The sequence below is a fragment of the Zerene cesonia genome, chromosome 15 (assembly GCF_012273895.1).
Source record: "Zerene cesonia ecotype Mississippi chromosome 15, Zerene_cesonia_1.1, whole genome shotgun sequence".
NCBI classification, from domain to species: Eukaryota; Metazoa; Arthropoda; class Insecta; order Lepidoptera; family Pieridae; genus Zerene; species Zerene cesonia.
In genome coordinates, this window is record NC_052116.1 from 6,897,960 (window position 1) to 6,917,308 (window position 19,349).

Sequence of the window (19,349 nt, forward strand, 5' to 3'; positions counted from 1 at the left end):
TGTATCCAAAGGTTGCCTGGAAGAAATCGCTTCAAAGCGATAAGGCCGCCAAATTGTACAATAGATATTGTTTATTGGATTTGTCAACTGTATGTGTATTGTACATTAAAGTGTAAATAAATAAAAAAAGATCCAAAAAAAAAAGAATGTGAATTTTTTATTTGAAAAAGAAGTGGGTGCTTAGAACAAAGAGAACCATTTATACTGAATTCAAAGAAATTAAATCAATTTTTTCAACATAAACATAAGAAGGGTGGAATTTGTTAAATAAGGAGCAGTTATCTCGTTTAAGATTACGAAAAGCAAACAATCAATGATGGAACTCAGCTGTCGCACCCTTTTCTGTGAGAGATTTCATCTCTTGTTACAATAGATAGCGTTAGTGCTTTTGATAATTAAATAAAAAAAAACAAAAAACACCCACAACCATACCGTATTATATATTAGTTTTACATTTTCGCTGCATATCGGTTCAGAAAAAATACCTTTAACTAACACACTTATTCATTTCCCTGAAAAAAGAAAGCTGCGGAATCAATATTATAATATGTTTTATATATTTTTAAAATAATGGAATCGTAAAAATAAGAGTTACTCATAATAATTTAGGTTAGGTTAGCGAAAATTGGGGTAGTACATAATATTTAAAATTGTGTATTTCTTGACATTATAGTTATTACTAACAATAATTATACTAGATATTAGAATAATTTACCGACATTTCAGGAAAGTTGAGAATGTAACTTAATATCTACTAAAGAGAACTTATACTATGCGACTATTTCACTTTCAGTTTATAATTCACCTAAATGGTACCGCACGTATACTTACCACTAAATGAATTATCATTATTAAACCCCAGACAAATATAACAAGTGCCCCTTAGACGGTTGACACACCCGCTTATACGTAAACAATGAAATGGAAAAAGTTAAATAACTGCAAATCCATTTTTTTTATTTTTTCATTACTCCACCTACGTTGTTCATTTTTGAAAAACATCAGAAATTATGTTAAATTACATGAGTGTATTGTTTTTATGGCATAAAACATTAATCATTTTAATATTAATTATACATTCATATAACAGCCTATAATCAGAATGTATTACAGTTAATTAATGACGTTTGAATTTGGCAAAAACTCCATACACAAATACTAACAATGTAAAAATCTCCCCACAAAAATGTATATATTAAGTTAAGGATATAACATAAATAATACATAAATTGGAACTCTCTTGGACTTGATGCTAAAAGGAATTATTCATTAGCCCAATGTGCTTAAATTGCGACAGAATATAATATATCTGGGCGTGATATATACCTTCATATGTAATAGAAAATTTTGTTTATTACATAGCCAAAGTCGTTCCCTCAAAGAGGTCGATAAGGACGTAAGGATCTTTTAATTATATGCACGTCAAGGGTGCTCAAACGTTGTCAACTTGATCGAAAGGTTTATGTAATATTTGTGTGCGTACCGTCATGGGCAGCCGAATAATAATCGCGTCCTTCGATTACGTAAACCGATGTTTTTTTATTATCGACAGCAATTCGAAATATTGTAAACAATGCAGCGCGCAGCCGCATCGGTCGTATGGGTATTAATTTACTTACGGCGGTCAGTGGTGCGTCGCGCCGGTCACCTCGGGCAATCCATTGAGCGCGGGCGTAAGGGCGCGCGGACGGGCCGGCGAGCGCGGCAGGACTGGCTCGCAGGAGGCACGTGTTCTAGTATCAATCAATCGATGCGCGGCGCAAGCGGCACATTCATGCGGCGAACAGCTGACGGGCGAGACCCGTAAACATGAATCGGCCGCCGCCTACCCCGCTAGTTCGCGCCGCCCGTCTTGACCCACTCTGCGCAGCTTCAAGCGCGATCGGTGCACGCCACTCAACACGTAATAGTGCTCTTTAATAACTTTCCTTCAGAATTATTACAATAAAACGCTGGATATAAATATGAGTAGTAAGATTGTGCTTTAAAATATACATATTGTTTGAATGTATCAAAGCTGTTCAACAAAACCATGCAATTACATAGTTATCGAAGACTATATAAAATAATTTACGATTCATAGCGATAAAACATACGGTTATGAAATTAGACTCCCGTTATATTTAACGAGAACTATTGTTCTCAATTTTAATAAACAAGGTTTTTGAACCGAACAATAAATACGGACGCTTTATTTTCTGACGAAATAACGACGATTTAACGAAAATCGTTAAGGATGTTCGCAAGGATAACGGCGCACTCACATTGGTGGAGCGGTGTTTACATCTGAAGCTTAGTGGGCGTAGCTCAGCGAGGCGCTTGCGTGCCGATGGAGGACAATCCTCCAGGGCTGTAGGGATGTGCAGGTGTCATCTGGTCTACATGACACAATATCTTTATTTGGCATGCATTTAAATTGAAATAATTTATCCTGTAACGTTTATAGCTATCGATATGACGGTGGGAGAGATATTTTTCCCATCCAAATTTAAGTTTAAAATTCTGCTAATAGAAGGACATGTTTTGGCATTAAAAGATTATAGTTTCGAGCGAATCGTTATTGTTCCTGTTTCTATTTATAGTTTTGTACACAAAAAACAAGACCCTAATAACACTAAGCCTTCGGTCTCCGTTTTTCTCGTATCTGTCTGTCTGTCTCTATCTCAAGAACTGTAGTTAGATAGTTAAATTATTAAAAGATTTAGAAATTAAAAACTTTTCAACGGATTTTAAACGCGATTTATTCATTATATTATTAACCCGACGTTTCGAACACTTTACAGCGAGCGTGGTCACGGGGAGACTGTAAAGTGTTCGAAACGTCGGGTTAATAATATAATGAATAAATCGCGTTTAAAATCCGTTGAAAAGTTTTTAATTTCTAAATGTATAATACTCGCGTGAAACCAAACACAAGAAAATATTATTAAAAGATGTTTTATTTGTCTGAATGACATAATAATAATAATAAATATGGCAATAGTTAATTTCTTATTTTGCAGTTTTAGAACATATAATATTATAGCTATCCAATCGTACTTAATAATAATATAAATGCAAAAGTTTGTGAGGATAGATGCATGTTCATGTATATGTTTGTTACTCTTTTACGTAAAACTACTGAACCGATTGCAATGAAATTTGGTACGTAGATAGCTGGACAACTGGAATAACAGGCAACTTTTATTCCGATATTGTTTAAATTTAATAAATAAGTTTGATTTGAAATTACTACCTAAATAAATATATCGTATATTATATTATATCCAAGTACACCTACTTATTACAATCACACACTATTATTGAAAAATTATTATAGATAGAAATTGCATTACATCAAGCTTCAATGACCTCATTTTTATTTTGTACACGGTTTTCTTTGCACAGTTACAAGAAATAACATTAGAAATATGATATCACAGCAAGGAACAAAACTTTAACAACGTGAAAATTTATGGATAATAAAGCAAATTGCGTTGGTATTACAAGAATTCACACTGCGCAAGTTCCCTCGACCTAGGACTCGAACAGGATCCGAGAAACCTGATACTTTACGATTAGTCTATATGTATATTAATATTATAATACATAGCTGTAGAGTTTGCTTATTTAAACGGGCTAATCTCAGTAACTACTGGTCTAGCTAGGTCTAGCTAGGTCAGCTATATAATCAATTTATGGAAGAAATTACACTGTTTAAAGATATATATAATGTTATTATGTTAGACGTGGACGCAACCGAGGCATAGCTACTAAATAATATGAGGTTTCTTTTCATTAATACAGTGATACTAGTAGAGAATACTATGCAGAAACGTTATTTAATAACTCTAACAATTATCAATCAAATCAAAATAAAATAATAAAATAAACTAAAAATTTGACCTTTTATAAAATACCACAAAGATTACGGATAATTATTAATAAAATTTAATACACGATTACATAAAAATTCTTTATACATACATTTATATTCTTATAGTATACCTTTTTATATAAAACGTACTTGCATACTATGTCTCAAGGTATATGTCTTTACGGAAAATTAATCGTTTGCGAATTCACGATAGGAGATCGAAGTCTTTATAGACAGCTCGAGTCGGCGATTGAACTCAGGAATATGTAGGAATCACCAGTTTTGCACACTTAGGACCTAACGTCCTCGTGTCAGTGTATAAGGTGTTGAAATGAATGCAAATCAGCGGTGCAGTTTTGTGGTGAGCAATAAAAATATAATTCATTCACAGCTCAATGTATTAAAAGCTTTCGATTTATAAAATGTCACTTTTTAGTGCAAAGATCGCCTTCTGTGCTGGTCTAGTTGTAAGTCTTTTATTTTTTAAGTTTATTCGTATACCAGCACAATAAAGTGTTAAATAAATAAATAATACATTATTCATTTTATTGTACAAGTTCATACCAATAGATACATAGAACACAAGAAAATAAAAATACATAAAAAAGTGGTTGTATCGTTATAAAGCACCTCATCCAGGCAACTTACAAATGATTATTGCAGTTTTACGCATTTCAATAATTCACAAATTGAATGAAAACAAACACAAATTATGTCACTGAACTTTTCTAGTTTAAGAGACAGTTTAAATACTTTTGTAAGTGAAATATGATATTTTGACAAAACAAATTTTTTTTTTAACGATAACGGATCAACTTTAAGTCATCCTACTGTATATAATAATATTGCTAAAATTTTACGTAAAAGTGTGTAAAAATGTGTAGATTTATGTTTGTTACTATTTCACTCGAAAGCCACAAAACGTATTTTCTACATATTTGACAGTGATATGCTTTATGCCGAGTATAATACAAGCTGTGATAACTAGAAAAACTAGCTTTCGTCCGAGGGCATACCACCAATATCATTTTTTTTATTTTCATGACTTTTTCAAGGTTCAAGCGAACCCGGGCAGCCTAGACTGTACTAAAGACGTACAAATAGAGACGAAATTTCTTAGCAAGCAAAGCGTGAACAGTTGGATGCTAAACCCGGCTTGTACGCAGAGTTTCGAAGAATAAACTGGCAAAGTTAGACGCAATTAAGTCTGTAATTACACGCCGTCTCTAGCTAGCTCCCTAAACTCTATTTTCCTACAATTTATATGAGCAAGTTTTGCTATACAATACATTGTATTAAAAAGAATATGGAAATTTTGGGATTGGAAAATGATATCCATGTACGATAAAATGGAACAAACTAATATAAAAATTTCATAAGCAATTCTATTATATTAAAAATATATATGATCCGCTTTGCCTGGTACATGTGAAAGAATTGGAAATCGTTCCAGTAGGTAAGTAGTTGCTGAGATAAGCGCGTTCAAACAAACAAACTCTTCAGCTTAATAGCTTTACTATTATAGTATAGACATATATCTATAATTCGTGTTTGAGAAAATATGTACTTATAACTTAATTAAAAAACAAGTATTCTGGAGACTTACATTGCAACACTTTTTTCATAATGGTGTCGAATTAGTAACTCGCTCGACTTCTCTTTAATCTTTTTTTTCTGTTAATCATTATACTCTTATAAAATAATTGTGAGACATTATTTTGATATACTTATATTCAAATTACAAATTGAAAATTTTAATATACCTAGGTATATTAAAATTTTCAATATCCAATGCAAGTTAAACCGATAAAATAAAAATTATAAAGAACTGTTTACTTCCTACGTGCTGTCACGGTGAATGATCGTGTTCCATTCACAAAAATACTTTACCCGCTTACAAACTGAAATGTATTTCCCTCTACAGTCATACATCCGACAGTTCGCAAAGTTTCATGGATGACATTTCATTCTTTCCGAAGCCTTTCGCAGAACGTCTAGTCTTTTCTATAAATTACCAACTGACTAACCTCAAATTATGCTCGCATTTCGAATTATGCTATGCTAATGACTTCACCTAAGCTAACCTGACGCGGCACAAATGAAAGCGGTTAGCTCTCTAGATTTTACACAAAAGGCGCAATTTTCTTTCTGAATGTGTGGATTTTTTAAAAATTAAATTATTCAGCAATGAAAGTGCCAGTTTTTCTGCAATTTGATTAATAATTTATTTTGAAGTATTCTTATGTGAATTAGTATATCTCATTTTTATTTCAAATTATTTAAACATGCTATCATATTCGTTCTAATCAAAATGCTTTTTTATTCTACTCATTGAAACAGTAATAAAATAGTGCAAAAAGCAGTAAAAAGTACTAGTAAATAATCGAAAAAACATTTGAAAATTAAGAATTCTGTGTCAAGTTAATCATCTACTTATTATTTATGTTCATTTATACCACGATGTACCTTTTACCTATTTATCTAAATAACTAAAGTACGTATATCGTAATATAAATGTTGACTAAATGTATTTGAAACTTTTAAATATCACTGTCATATGTACGCTCTCGTACCTACGCTTTACACCAAATTTATGTACCGTTTTTCGATTTTTATTGTCAACGCTACATATTACAATATTAAAGCGAAAATATGAGTAAAATCGTTAACAGTAAACCTAATTCTCTGATGATTTATTGTAAATATTGCGCAAAATCGAACGGACAGTAGCAATTTTCTAGACAATTCTATAAGGAAACATCCCTCTCCCAATTTTTCTCTAAATTTTCGCCTGAACAAACGAACTATAGTCGCACATAATTAAGTTATAACGTAATTGGTCTCTATCCCTGAATGCTTTATGCCATTGGAGAATGCATTTAGAGTTTTCTGATTGTAACACAATCGAGCGGACCACTCATCGAGGAAATAAAAATTATTGTATAGAATTCCAACGAGCAATAATTTATGTAATGAATTTTGCTAGACAGCAAAATGTCTACCAAATCTCATGCTATATCTATATAGCTAAGTACATAAATAAATAGAAAACCAATTACATACACCCATAAATAACGCGCTTATACGTCAAGCGAATCTCGTATTCAAAACTGTTTTTGTATTAAAAGATAAGAAAATAACAAGCAACAAACAAATACATTTTCGCCACTCCATTTCTCAAGTGATAAATCTGGTTTGTTTTTCGCAGAACCTTGCACAAATGCCTTGACCCACTTGTGAGCATCTGCAATCGACACTGCCTCAGGCCAATACGATTGAAACCTACGAATATTGAAATCGAGATACTTAAATTATATTTTGAAGACAGTTATTAGACGGTCGGTTTGTGCGAATGCGGAAGACGCTTTTAACTGATGTTTTACTTATGCGTATACCGTACCTTACTAATATTGTGAACCTGAAATTGTTAGTAATGTATAGATGAATGATTGTTAACTCTTTTTACTCGTAAAAAATTTGGTCTATTTTTGAAAAATTGATAAAAACGTGGTTTGAACTTTTCATTCGTATACCACGGCCAGTAAATTTTACCATAATATCAATTTAATTATATGATTATAGAAGATCTCGACGGCTATATGCTTCTGTCACAGGCAACCAGTATTTCCATCGATGTCCAGAAAAGTACCAGAATCACTTTTACCGTCTCCATCCGCACAGACATTGTATTGTATGTAAAAATTGATAGATATATTTACTTCAAATTCAAAAATTCGTTACCGTCATATCTGAACATGTTATTTCAAGCCATTATAAACAATAATTTTTATTCTTTCTCTAAAACAATGCAACACTAGTTTGGCAGTCCAATTAAAATCTTTCAATCTTATACATTCAAATTAATGCAAGAAGCGTAGATAGTAGTCTAAAAATGGATAATAAAAAAACAATGGCATCTCCACTTTCGTCGTTTCAGGGAACGTCGATTAAAATATATACAGGTAAAGTATCTATTAAAAGGTCGTTACGATAAAATCTATTAATGCACAAAAAAACACCAAACAAACCGTTCAACAAAACCAAACGATTACCCCTAAAGTCAGACCCGTCTCATTACGCATTCATACGCGTTTATACCCCACGCATTACCAGTTGCTTTGATTAAATATTTTATAGACGCAACAGTGACCCATGAGCGAGCCAAAACCGTTCCATTGCGGGCATCATACAACAGTTTTATTTCTATTACATATATAATTGAATCAAAATATCTTCCCCTGGATTCGCGCCAGAAGCAACAGTTGTGAACATTTGGATGCACTGGAACACGCTTGTGCTACGTTTTGGCAAACTGCTATGCAGCTTCTGTTCTGTTTGATGGGATCGTAATACAAATGCGTGTTGAAGTATTATATACAGTTCGTTGAAATGCCTATAACGAGTTTAAATGTGGAACAATTGGCAAGTTTTGCACCGTGAAAGCTCAAACAATCAAACATCGACTTGCAGTATTTTAGACAAGCACAAAAACATTGAAGTTGCAAGATAGCTTTCTTAGAAGACAATCTTTAAATTATCAGTAATTAATAAATATTTAATGTCATTTAATAATCTTCATCTTAGATTTAATATTTAACACATAAGAATTTACATGTCAAGCCTTTTCACTTGACATCCGTATTGAGGATGGAATGAATGAATTTTCATCAAACATGACCAAGAACACTCGCACACAAGTCACCTTTAATACATAGAAACGGAATTGAAATCGTTTCTTCCGTTCGGGAGCTATGATGCCCAGACATACACGTCAAACTTATAATACCCCATCTTCTTGCGTTGGAGCTTAAAATAAATCGGCAGGAATTTTTTATTTTATATTAAAAAACGCTATTTTTGTCGTTTTGATCGTGTGGTAAATGGCACTTCCGTAGTCCTCAATTACAGGGCGGCCACGGGCTGTTAACCTCACAAGTTGTGGCAACCATGGAATTATCATTTCATTTTATGGCGCTGATTCATTTTACATCAGTGAACGATTTTCTTTCCTCCTTACGTGTCCGCATTTAGAATGATTTTGTCCCCCGTATCATGTAGCACTTTTACAAAGTGTTATAATTAATGTTTTCAAAATTGTCAAGTATTTCTCACGTCTGTATTTTGTCTATAGTTTATTTTATAACAATTTTTGTTCGGCTTCAAATTTATTTTGTTACATATTTATTTTGTACATAGTGCCATTGCATAAAGAAATATTTGCTCATAGTTACATGAACACTGCTATTCTCTTATCTACATTATCTCATATAATGTCTTATATAATCTATAGACTTTGAACGTTAAAAATACAATTCAAGTAGAACATAATAGATTAACAATAGTGTGTTAATGGTATCATATACCTAAGCTTGTCAATTCGATTTAACCTATTTAAAACTGTATGTAACAGCCGATTTTCAGAAGAATCAACCTATAACAGTTTGGCTCTAGGTTTACTATATCAGACTTCGTTAAGTGCCCTAAATAATGAAACTAGCACATTTGAATGGGTCCCTAAATCAATATAGATAAGCTTCTAAATCAAATTTACTAAGGCATTCAAGCATGAAGCATCTAACGATATCATTGATTATTACCATTGTGTTCTAGATTGATTGATATGATTTAACCTCGGTCATTAATGGGCATGGGAATTAATCTAACAAAATAATTAGCCACGAATGTCTTGGTTGATCGTCTGGAGTTGTCAATTTGTTGTAGCTCTTTAGGTTATTTGTATAAGTGAACCTTAGAGTCGAAAGGCCGATTAGGACTTGATTATATTGTACCCTAGTGGGGTATGGGGCAGATGATGTACATCCGTTTCACTGATCGATTTTCTTTAGGGACAAGTAGGTGATCAGCTTTCTGTGTCCTGCCAGACCGAGACATTTTTTTTTGTGCGTCCCCACCGGGAATTGAACCCAGGACCCCTCGGTTCTACGCTCACGCGTTAACCACTGTACCAAGGAGGCGGGTTCCATCTCATATTTTGTAAATATTGTTTTACTTTTATACTATATTTAACCTATAAATGGATAAAAAAATTGTTAAATTTATAATAATGCTATACTAACTATTAGCCGCGGCATTTCCCGCATGGAAATAGGATATTGCCCTGGGGATTAAATGTTTAACCGCGGTAAAAAGTAGCCTATTAATCAGTACCTGTTCTAAATAGAAAACATACAAGGAAATCTCTTTGTTATGACGTGCAAGATAGACAAAAAAATAAACACATTGAAAATATGAGCTAGTACATATTTTCCTACTCTCTTAAACTACAAAGGTTTCTCACAAATCGAGAAATCTAAATGATCTAAATAATATGAGTAGAAAAAAATGTTTCTTACATACACTATAAACCAAGTCAAAACCTTCACTGACATTTAAAAATTGAAAATATATTATTTGACAGGAAAATCTTCGCAGCACATTCATGCAAATGTAAAGGGCGAAGAGTGACATTTTGAAATGTTAATTTTATCTTCAGGAATATTCCCTTGTTAGGTGTTCAGTATTTTTTATATTTTCCGTGTTCTGATTTTATTGACAGGTGTAATAAATGTGATACAATTTTAAGGTACCTCTAACAATTAGTACCTACCCATAACCCACAGTCCGTATTTACGGTCTATATTACATATTATTTGTATTGCAACCATAACCTAATTCATATTTTAGTGGATACCTCGCTTATTATATTTTATCTACCGTCTATCAACGTGCTGTTATATTGATTGTTACCCAAATATAAAAAAAATAAATTAACAAATTATCCCCAAAATCTATTGACCGTCTTCTTAGTTCAGTGGTTCACATAGGTACAATGTTATAAGAACCTCCCGTCTCTTTGAGAGCGTCGGTCAAAAATAAGTCTTGAAACCTGGGACAGCAGAGGTGTGCACCCAATTAATACTCGCGTCTGTCCCATTCTACACAATGGACTTTACAAGAAGTTCTACTGGACCGAGCCTCTTTTACCAAGGATTAAAGTGAAGTTTACGTGGTTGTCAGCATTCCAAGCAAAAATTTTATGGGGGATTGACTCCCTGGGTATATTCATGCGTGTACTTATTCCCTAATTACAAACATGTGCTCACTGATATTAGCCAAAAGGTCTTCAGGGATATTAATTTAAGAATTTTGTCCCACATCTATTAATTATCTTATATAGATAATAGAGGTGGGACGTTTTTCAGGTCATCAAAATAAAAACACAATTTACAAACCAACATTTACTTAACTTAATGATACAATGTAATCACGACCTGGTTCCATACAAATTACGACAAAATTTTACTATCATGTAATTTTTAATAAATTTTCATTAAATCCCCAAATCAATTTTAAACTTAAATGTGTAACAGAAAAGGTCTTAATTTATTTATATTTACAAAACAAATTTTGAAATAATACAATATAGGCTCTTAAGATTTAAAATATTTATATTTACAAACACAAAAAACTGCAACACATTACATGCAACACATATGTATTTCTATAATATGTGGATATTTATTTTACCAATATTATTATTGTATAAGAGCAAATAGATGAGACATCAATAGTTTTGTAATTTAAAATGGCAAATTAAATAAAGTCATAAGTATGTACATTTAAAAACAAATATTACTTCTATTGGTATCACAGGAAATAAAAAGTTTCCGCAACATTAAATATCTTGATATATCAGAAATAATATAAAATTCTGCTCATAACTTAAAATAGTTCTTAATGTTATTATTATATAGATATATTAAATAACAACACACTCCTGTTGCATACGATGTTTTTACCTAACAGAAATAAACACTTCATATGAACATAGAACATATCATAAGTGCCAGGGCTTAAGTAAATAATTAATTATATAATTAATGTACCTGAATTAATAATGTGTCAGGGAAATCCATACATAAAGACCGCGTTCCCAAATCGGACATAAATGAGTACATATCATCTTTCAGTACATTATGTGAAATAATAAAACTGTATAAAAAACCCTAATAAAAGACTATTTTATTTTCTAATTTAAGGAGAAAAAAATTGGTTTAACATATTGACGTTTGATGTCGTAAAAACTATTACTTAACCGTTATTTCTTCTCTCAAAATTGACGATATGAGGCATTTTCCATCTTTTTTTCTGGAAAAATTTACATTCAAATACAACATAAATTTTCGGAAAAAAAACAAAACGTTAAATTTTCGCACATTTTGCTGATGAGCGTGAGTTTAAAGACGTGGTAATAAGGGTTATTTTATTTTGTCATTGTGGGCACATGACATGGCATTACCGCGAAATTTGGCGCGAAAAAATGACGAGTTTCATATCTGTTTTGAGAACGCGTTCTTACATAAATAATAACCATAAAAACATTTATAGGATCGCGTAGAATATACCAATTTTATTTATAGCTATAGCATTGCATAAATCAAAACTTAAACTATTGTATAAATTATTATCGAAGATCATGGTTAAAGTAAATACGCATATTATTAAACGCTTCACACATTTAAATGTAAAAGCGACACTATGACAATTATAGCATTTTGTTTTACTGAAAAAAAAGCCTTTCTCACAACTGTTGTTAAAAACCGTACGAAATACTTTGTGACCTTGTTTTTTTTTATTTTCCTGTAAATTTTTGAACCAACATTACAAAGTAAGTAATATGTATTGATGTATCATTGTTTTCGTAAAATCAAAATGACTTTTTTTTTTAATTTTACAACTCTAATTATGACTTAAGAAGAACACAAAAATTCAATGACATAAGGGTGAAATGAGGCAAGATTTAAATGATAATAAGTTTTTTTTTCTATCTTATACTGAAATATTATCTAAACACATTGAACATAAACATTTTTGTTTTAATTTTTAGGTATCATTAAGCTGAATACAGAATATATAGAAAAGACAACAAATCAGTCGTAATTAAAAACAACACAAACACATTTAAAGCTTTTTATATTACAACATTGAAATCAATAATTCGTAGAGATCTAATAATAACTTCCCGCCACAACAATAAGACAGTGAAACGAACTGTGAAAGTTATTTGAATAAGATATTATATTTTAAATTATTTTCCTGAACCGTAGTCTTCATATACTTTCGTACTTATTTGACTTTAAAACCATTTAAAAATTCAAATAATTACATATAAAAAATAACCCAAAGATATTTTTACGATATGTGAAAATATTTAGTTTTAAAGTTCAATAAAATAGTGTAATGTTTCTAATATGTCATAGTCGAAGTAAATAAAATGGAATTTCCGATCCTGCGTAGTACATTTGACCTCAAATGAAACTAGTTTCCACCTGCGGTCTTGCCCGCGTAATCAAAAGAAATTCCAATGGGATTGATATATATCACCGCGGTTAAAAGGAGCCTGTGTCGCCTCCAGCCTCCCGTCTATCTACCAGATATAATAAAATCGCTCCGTTGCGACGTGAAAGAAACACAAACAAACACACTTTCGCATTTATCATATTGCAAGGGATAAAAATCAGGCTACGTAAACCTGCAATAAAAAGTACTTCATATTTATATATATGGTAAGGTTATTATCAAATTATCTCGCCCATCGTTGGCACTAGGAACAAAATAATATGACTGTGGCAAAACCTAGAATTTCTCTAAAATCACTTATGGAAATGTGAAATGGTCTCTATCTACAAGCGTGGACACTAATTTAGTGTACGATTATCGAGGTATTGTTCAATAATCGAGCGCCCATTCGTTTTCCTGCAAGAAGGCGTCAACAACTTCCTTCATGGTGAAGTTAGGAATCAACTGATCTGCTGTTAACTTCACGCGAGTCACCGGATCGAAGTGGCCTACGCGCTGGAATGGAAAAAAATATTTATTAGACAAAGTGAGGGTAGTCGCAAAAATAATCTATAATTTTCATAGCACACGACAGTCCCAAGTAATATCAATAAAAATTATTTTTAGCAACGGGTCAAACCGCCTATTTGTGAATAGGCCATATAACTAGAACTAGGTACATCCCTAGAAGTGTTGTATTAGATTTACATTTCTTATCAAATGTGAGACATCCATGCCTTGACCTCGAAACGGCCATGTCATATTTTTTAACAAACATTATATTATAGTATTTCGCTTAGAATGGCCAGTTAACTTTAACATTAGCCCCAAACATTACTTTTTTGTGACCAATAATTATAATTTATGATTTTTAAAAGCACTTACTTCAAGATGTTCCTCTATATCCTTCTTCTCATATGTGATACCGCTAGGAGTGATGACCGGCTCGTTTAAAATCTCAAAACTGATTTTACCGCACAAATAGTCTGGGACGTCGCGTTTCTAAAACAAACAAAAAAACAATTTAATTAATATAATATGTTATTATCTTTAACAGTGGGTCTTGGTTCAATTTCATATATATCTTCTAATATATAAAATTCTCGTGTCACAGTTTTCGTTGCCAAACTCCTCCGAAACGACTGGACCGATTCTTATGAAATTTTGTGTGCATATTGGGTATGTGTGAGAATCGGCCAACATGTATTTTTCATACCCCTAAAGGATAAGAGTAAGGCAGAACAGCGTTTGCCGGGTCAGCTAGTCTTTTAATATAATTATTAAAGTGCAAATTTGTCGTACGTAAATTTTACAGAAATGTATGCACTATGCAGTAGGAACTGACTTACTTTTAATAAGAAAGTCGCATTTTCGACCACCAATCGATCTATACTTATATATTCAATTTAAAACTAACTAATTATAAATTAAGAAACTTTCTTTCTGGTGTGTTTAACGACAGTTTTTATTATTTAAAATTGTACGTTTATATTAATAGACTAGTTCATATTTGGATGTTATCTATCAAACAAACATTTACATTTCATGGTCCAATTCCAAGAAAAAGAGAATACATCAGATTAAAGGAGAGCAATGGGAAAAAACCCCGAGCTTTAAAACTAGTATAGAACAATATTACAAAATAATTATCTGTATGACTATCAGTGACTTTATCAGGAAGTTGTGAACACCGTAAAACTATCAACTGATTTCAATTGATGGTTTCATTACATTGCATAACCTTTATTTGCATTATTTGTGAGGTAGAATACAATGTTTTGAGTATTTTCATAACAACTTGAACTCTTTCTGAACTTAGTATTAATTTAGCATAACAATAGTATATCGTAACATCTATATGCAATAGCTTTATCTTCATATACTAAATATCTAAATATGTTATGAGCAGAAATGTACAGATAGGTTAAACCAGAATTGACTTCTGTTCAATAGCATTTATGTCTCTTTCGCTCACGCCATGCCATCTTACTTACTTTGACGCCTTAACGTAATTTTGTGAAATAAAACAATATAAAGTTATTTATGTGTACGTTAGTCTGCCGTTTTAGAAGATCAAACATTATATTAATCTTATTTCACCTTTTTACTTATAACATCATTGGTTCCATATTATCATGGTTGACCAGACTATCCGAGATTAAAATAATTTTATTTAATATCTTATTTTATTTTTCGTTATAGTTAAGCTATGTTATATATTTTTGTTCTTGAAATGAAAGCTATCATTAAGAAATTTAATTCAATCAGCGCAAGAAAGCCCATCAGCCTATTTTTATATCAGGAACATTAAAATAGTTCGTGACACAATCTGACGTAACTGCATCTAACTGAATCAGATTGAAATCTTACCCTTCGCCGCTCGTCGATCTTAGAGAACAGATTGTTCAGCTCGCTACTGTAGTTATTCTGAAAATAGACATATTTATATTATATAACTTAAACCAATTACCGTCGCGACCCATACGTGCCTCTCCTTATTTTTTTCTATAATATATTCATATAATATAGCAACAAAAACCCGGCTAATGAATTAAGTCCACGCATCCCATCGTAATGCTATCACGTCACAATGACGTCATAATGGGATTACTCCTTTTGTGCGTGAGGTGGCCTGATGTATGGCCTTAGGAACATCTTATGCCTTCTGTTTTTAAAACTTATGACATAACGGCCGAAGATTAAAACGTTGCTGCGTTTGTATCGTAATCTATTTATTGTTATGTTTACAACGCGATTTGGTTTAAGATGCGTGAGTAAATTTGCATGGTGGAGGCGTTGTTCTAAACGTCTTTGATAAATAAATGAATAGATATTTCTGTCAGGTCAAAGTCAAGCCCATTGTACCACTGCGAAATTTTACAAAATAAATTTTAAATGAATCCTGTACAATTTGAATTTAATTACATGAATTAAAATTTCTACTACTTTTTGAATTAATTTTAGTAATACTTTTTCATAATTTAATGTCCAACCCATTTAAAATATCTGACAACAAGTACGCGGTACGACGTTGACCATACAAGTTTTTAGAAAAAGGTTTGTTTGATTTATTTAGAGAAATTTTATGTTGAAGAAGTTCTCAGCAGAAGTTTTCATCAGAAGAAGCAGTCGAAATTCGAATTTATAATAAACTAGCTGTTCGCCCCGGTTTCACTCATGGTACATATGTAGCCTAAGTCACACTGAGTAGGCTATATATGTACCAATTGCAGCTTTCTAATGATGAATTTTTGATATCGGTCAAGCCGTTCACGCGTGATACCGTGAACAAAGGACATAGGGATTCATTTTTATATACATATATATATATATATATATATATATATATATATATATATATATATATATATATAGATAAGATTGGTAGGACATTGCAATGTTTAAAAAAGTTCGATATATCATTTTGTAATGTAATTTTTCTTCATGGCAAAACAATTTTTTAAGAATCCGAACTTGTAAGTTAAGAATCTTATTAAAGTATGTTTTGTACATTCGGCCATAGCTACGTAGTCCTTAGTTACAATAGCAAAAATATCATATGTATACTTACACACTCCTCTTCTGCCTTTGTTATTTTTGTACTAGTATCTTCTTCGTTTAGATTTTCTAGCTTAATTGATTCTATTCTACGTTGCAAGTCTTCATTTATTAATCTGTAAGAATTTTTTTTTAATTTTACATTTAATAAGAAAATCATGAGTAAAAGTGAATAAAAGGCTACAAGAGTATAGTTAAAATCACATCTGTTTTCCATTCACAAATCTGTAAACACAATCTTTTGTAGCAGTCATCATCATTGATCAATCATTATCATTCCTTTGCAGACCTTATTGAGATTTCACCAAAAGGATCATCAGTTTTTATTTTTAAATAAATACAAAATATAACTTTTTTTACGATAGAGGAAGCAGAGGAGCAGGTGGGCCACCTGATTACGAGTTGAGACCTGCTACGAGTGATTTGTTGGCCTTTCAGTGACATATAGACTCCTTTTTCTTGAAGGCCCCAATGTGGTAATGGTGTAGAAACACCAACATGTCAAATAGTTTATCTTAATTTTTAGTCACATACCTGCATATTTTTATTGTTCTTACTAATTGAATTGTTTTGTCAGAATTAGTTTAATTTATATAAAATATATATATATAGAACAAAGTTCTACAGTGTTATATTGGCTTGTATCTTATTTAAATGTTACAAAATATATAACTTGTTGTCTATGTTGATAGATATATAGATGGATATAATATAATTATAATAGTTCATATAAAAGAAAAAATTAAATTAAGAAATAAAGTAGTTGTTATTATTGCTTGAGTTTAAAAACAAAAAAAAATCAAAATAGCTATGATATGTTAAGAAATCTTATAATCACTATTTTTTATACAACCAAATTATAGCAATTTCCTAGCAAAGACACAAAGTCACGTCAATCAGTTGAATCAAATGGATTATCAAAAAACGATACAGTCAAATTAAGAATCTCCTTCGTGGCCAATAGTTAATGAGAGAATATATATTATTGTTATGTATATATTAGACTTTAATGTAACATTTTTTTATAATCAAGCTAATTACATGATTCATCAACATTTTAAAGTAGTGCTCTCCATTAAAGTATTATATTCAAAATATTTACCTATTCAAATATGTCTGTAATTCAATTTCCTGTGATATCCTCTTCTCTTCTTGTACATTCCATCTCTTCTTCCTTGCAATTCGTATTTGAGCCGCAATGTCATCACCAAAATTCAATTTTTGTTCACGAGCTAAGTCATTTGCTGAAAGTATTACTATGACATTAAAACATACACTATTACATTACTTCTCTTGACTTAGGAAACTTAAGGAAATATAAGGTAAAATTGTAAAGAAGACAGAACATTTACTGTATTGACAATCTTGTTGTCAGTTCTTGTCTTGTTTCAGCTCATACTGATAGTATAATAAAGTTCACTTGTGTTTAGACTGCATTTTTTTTATTTCCATCAACAAATGAGAATAAAACAATGATAATATATATGATACTCTCTATAGAAACATTTGTGAACAGTCCAAATACATTAAAATATTTAGCAACCATAAACAGAGATAATTAATTATAGATTAAACTTTGAAAACAAAAATGAAAATTTAGAATAATTTACATCTAGCCCTTAATTTGCACACAAAACTAACCTCTATGGAGATGTTTTATAGCCTCATCATAGCATTCCAGCTCAACTAGCGCCTGTCCTAAAAAGAAGTGTCCCTTTACTTGATTACTATCTATGTCTAAAGCGCGACGACAATCCTGGCAAGTGGCTTCCCATCTCTTCATTTTCAAATGGCATAATGCACGATTTGTAAAGTATGTCGCAACTGACGGGTTTTTTATCTATAAAACCAAAATACTCTCAGAAAAAATATTTACACTTTAAATTTATACAAAATCATCATCAATGTTTATCTTATTGGATAAAAATCAGGTAACATCCATTCAAGCGTAACAATTACACGTAATAGATAGGTATTATAACTTACAATCGCTTTCGTATAAAAATTCATCGCATCCTCAAAACGACGTAGACTGAAAAGTCGGTTTCCTTGCTCTTTTAGCTCCTTGTCGGTCAAATTGGCAGTAGAATACATATGCTTACTCATTTTTATATGTTAATTTCTAAACATAAGTAAACTAAATCACTGATTTCATTATATATTAAATAAAAAAGAAAATAATATTATGTTATTGTATTTTCTTAACTCAGCAACTTTGTACGACAGAAAAATAATGAAATCAAACACGTCTTGTTTTTCTTTCCAGAAAATTATTTTATCAACTGACAGTCAACTGCGGACATATCGTCAATCGCCATGACTTGAATTATGACATTACTTTGACATAAAATATTGACAATGTCAGGTCACAGATGGCTCAAGTTGTGTGTTTTTAGTTTATCTGTATTGAAAGATGTAAATTCGGCTATATTTTAAAAGGCTTTGTTGAACCAAAATCATTTTATATATCATTTGACACAACAAAAATGATAAAATGCAATCCAAAGAGTACCTTATAATAGTAAATTTTATTGATAATAATGTAAATATACATTTTAACTCATTATAGACCCGAGGCACGAGTATATTGCATGTA

The 19,349-nt window shown here is 31.4% G+C and overlaps 2 protein-coding genes across 5 annotated transcripts in view; both read right to left on the reverse strand.

The window, feature by feature from the left end:
- The window catches only part of LOC119832667, an 86,126-nt gene extending 84,266 nt beyond the window's left edge, over positions 1-1,860 (reverse strand). For 2 of the 4 annotated variants that reach the window (XM_038356375.1, XM_038356372.1), the window contains exon 1: positions 1,620-1,860. The gene's annotated coding sequence lies outside the window, so the exon portion shown is untranslated. The remainder of the gene's footprint in view (positions 1-1,619) is intronic. The other 2 variants (XM_038356374.1, XM_038356371.1) reach the window with 1 other exon arrangement.
- A 9,219-nt stretch (positions 1,861-11,079) lies between these two features.
- On the reverse strand, positions 11,080-19,065 carry LOC119832529 (E3 ubiquitin-protein ligase CHIP). Its single transcript, XM_038356188.1, has 7 exons — positions 18,740-19,065; positions 18,395-18,593; positions 17,856-17,997; positions 16,767-16,869; positions 15,566-15,622; positions 14,081-14,197; positions 11,080-13,711 (listed from the first exon to the last, which is right to left on the reverse strand). Exons 1-7 carry the CDS (start codon positions 18,857-18,859, stop codon positions 13,586-13,588), a joined length of 864 nt encoding a protein of 287 aa, XP_038212116.1. The 5' UTR covers positions 18,860-19,065; the 3' UTR covers positions 11,080-13,585.
- Between the last annotated feature and the right edge of the window lie 284 nt (positions 19,066-19,349).

Excerpts from the sequence above, each read along its gene's own strand:
- LOC119832529 (XM_038356188.1), bottom strand. The coding sequence starts at position 18,859 with ATGAGTAAGCATATGTATTCTACTGCCAATTTGACCGACAAGGAGCTA. Across the intron at positions 18,594-18,739 it reads ATTTTTATACGAAAGCGATT|ATAAAAAACCCGTCAGTTGC; the intron begins GTAAGTTATAAT and ends TTGGTTTTATAG. Across the intron at positions 15,623-16,766 it reads CAAAGGCAGAAGAGGAGTGT|AATAACTACAGTAGCGAGCT; the intron begins GTAAGTATACAT and ends GTCTATTTTCAG.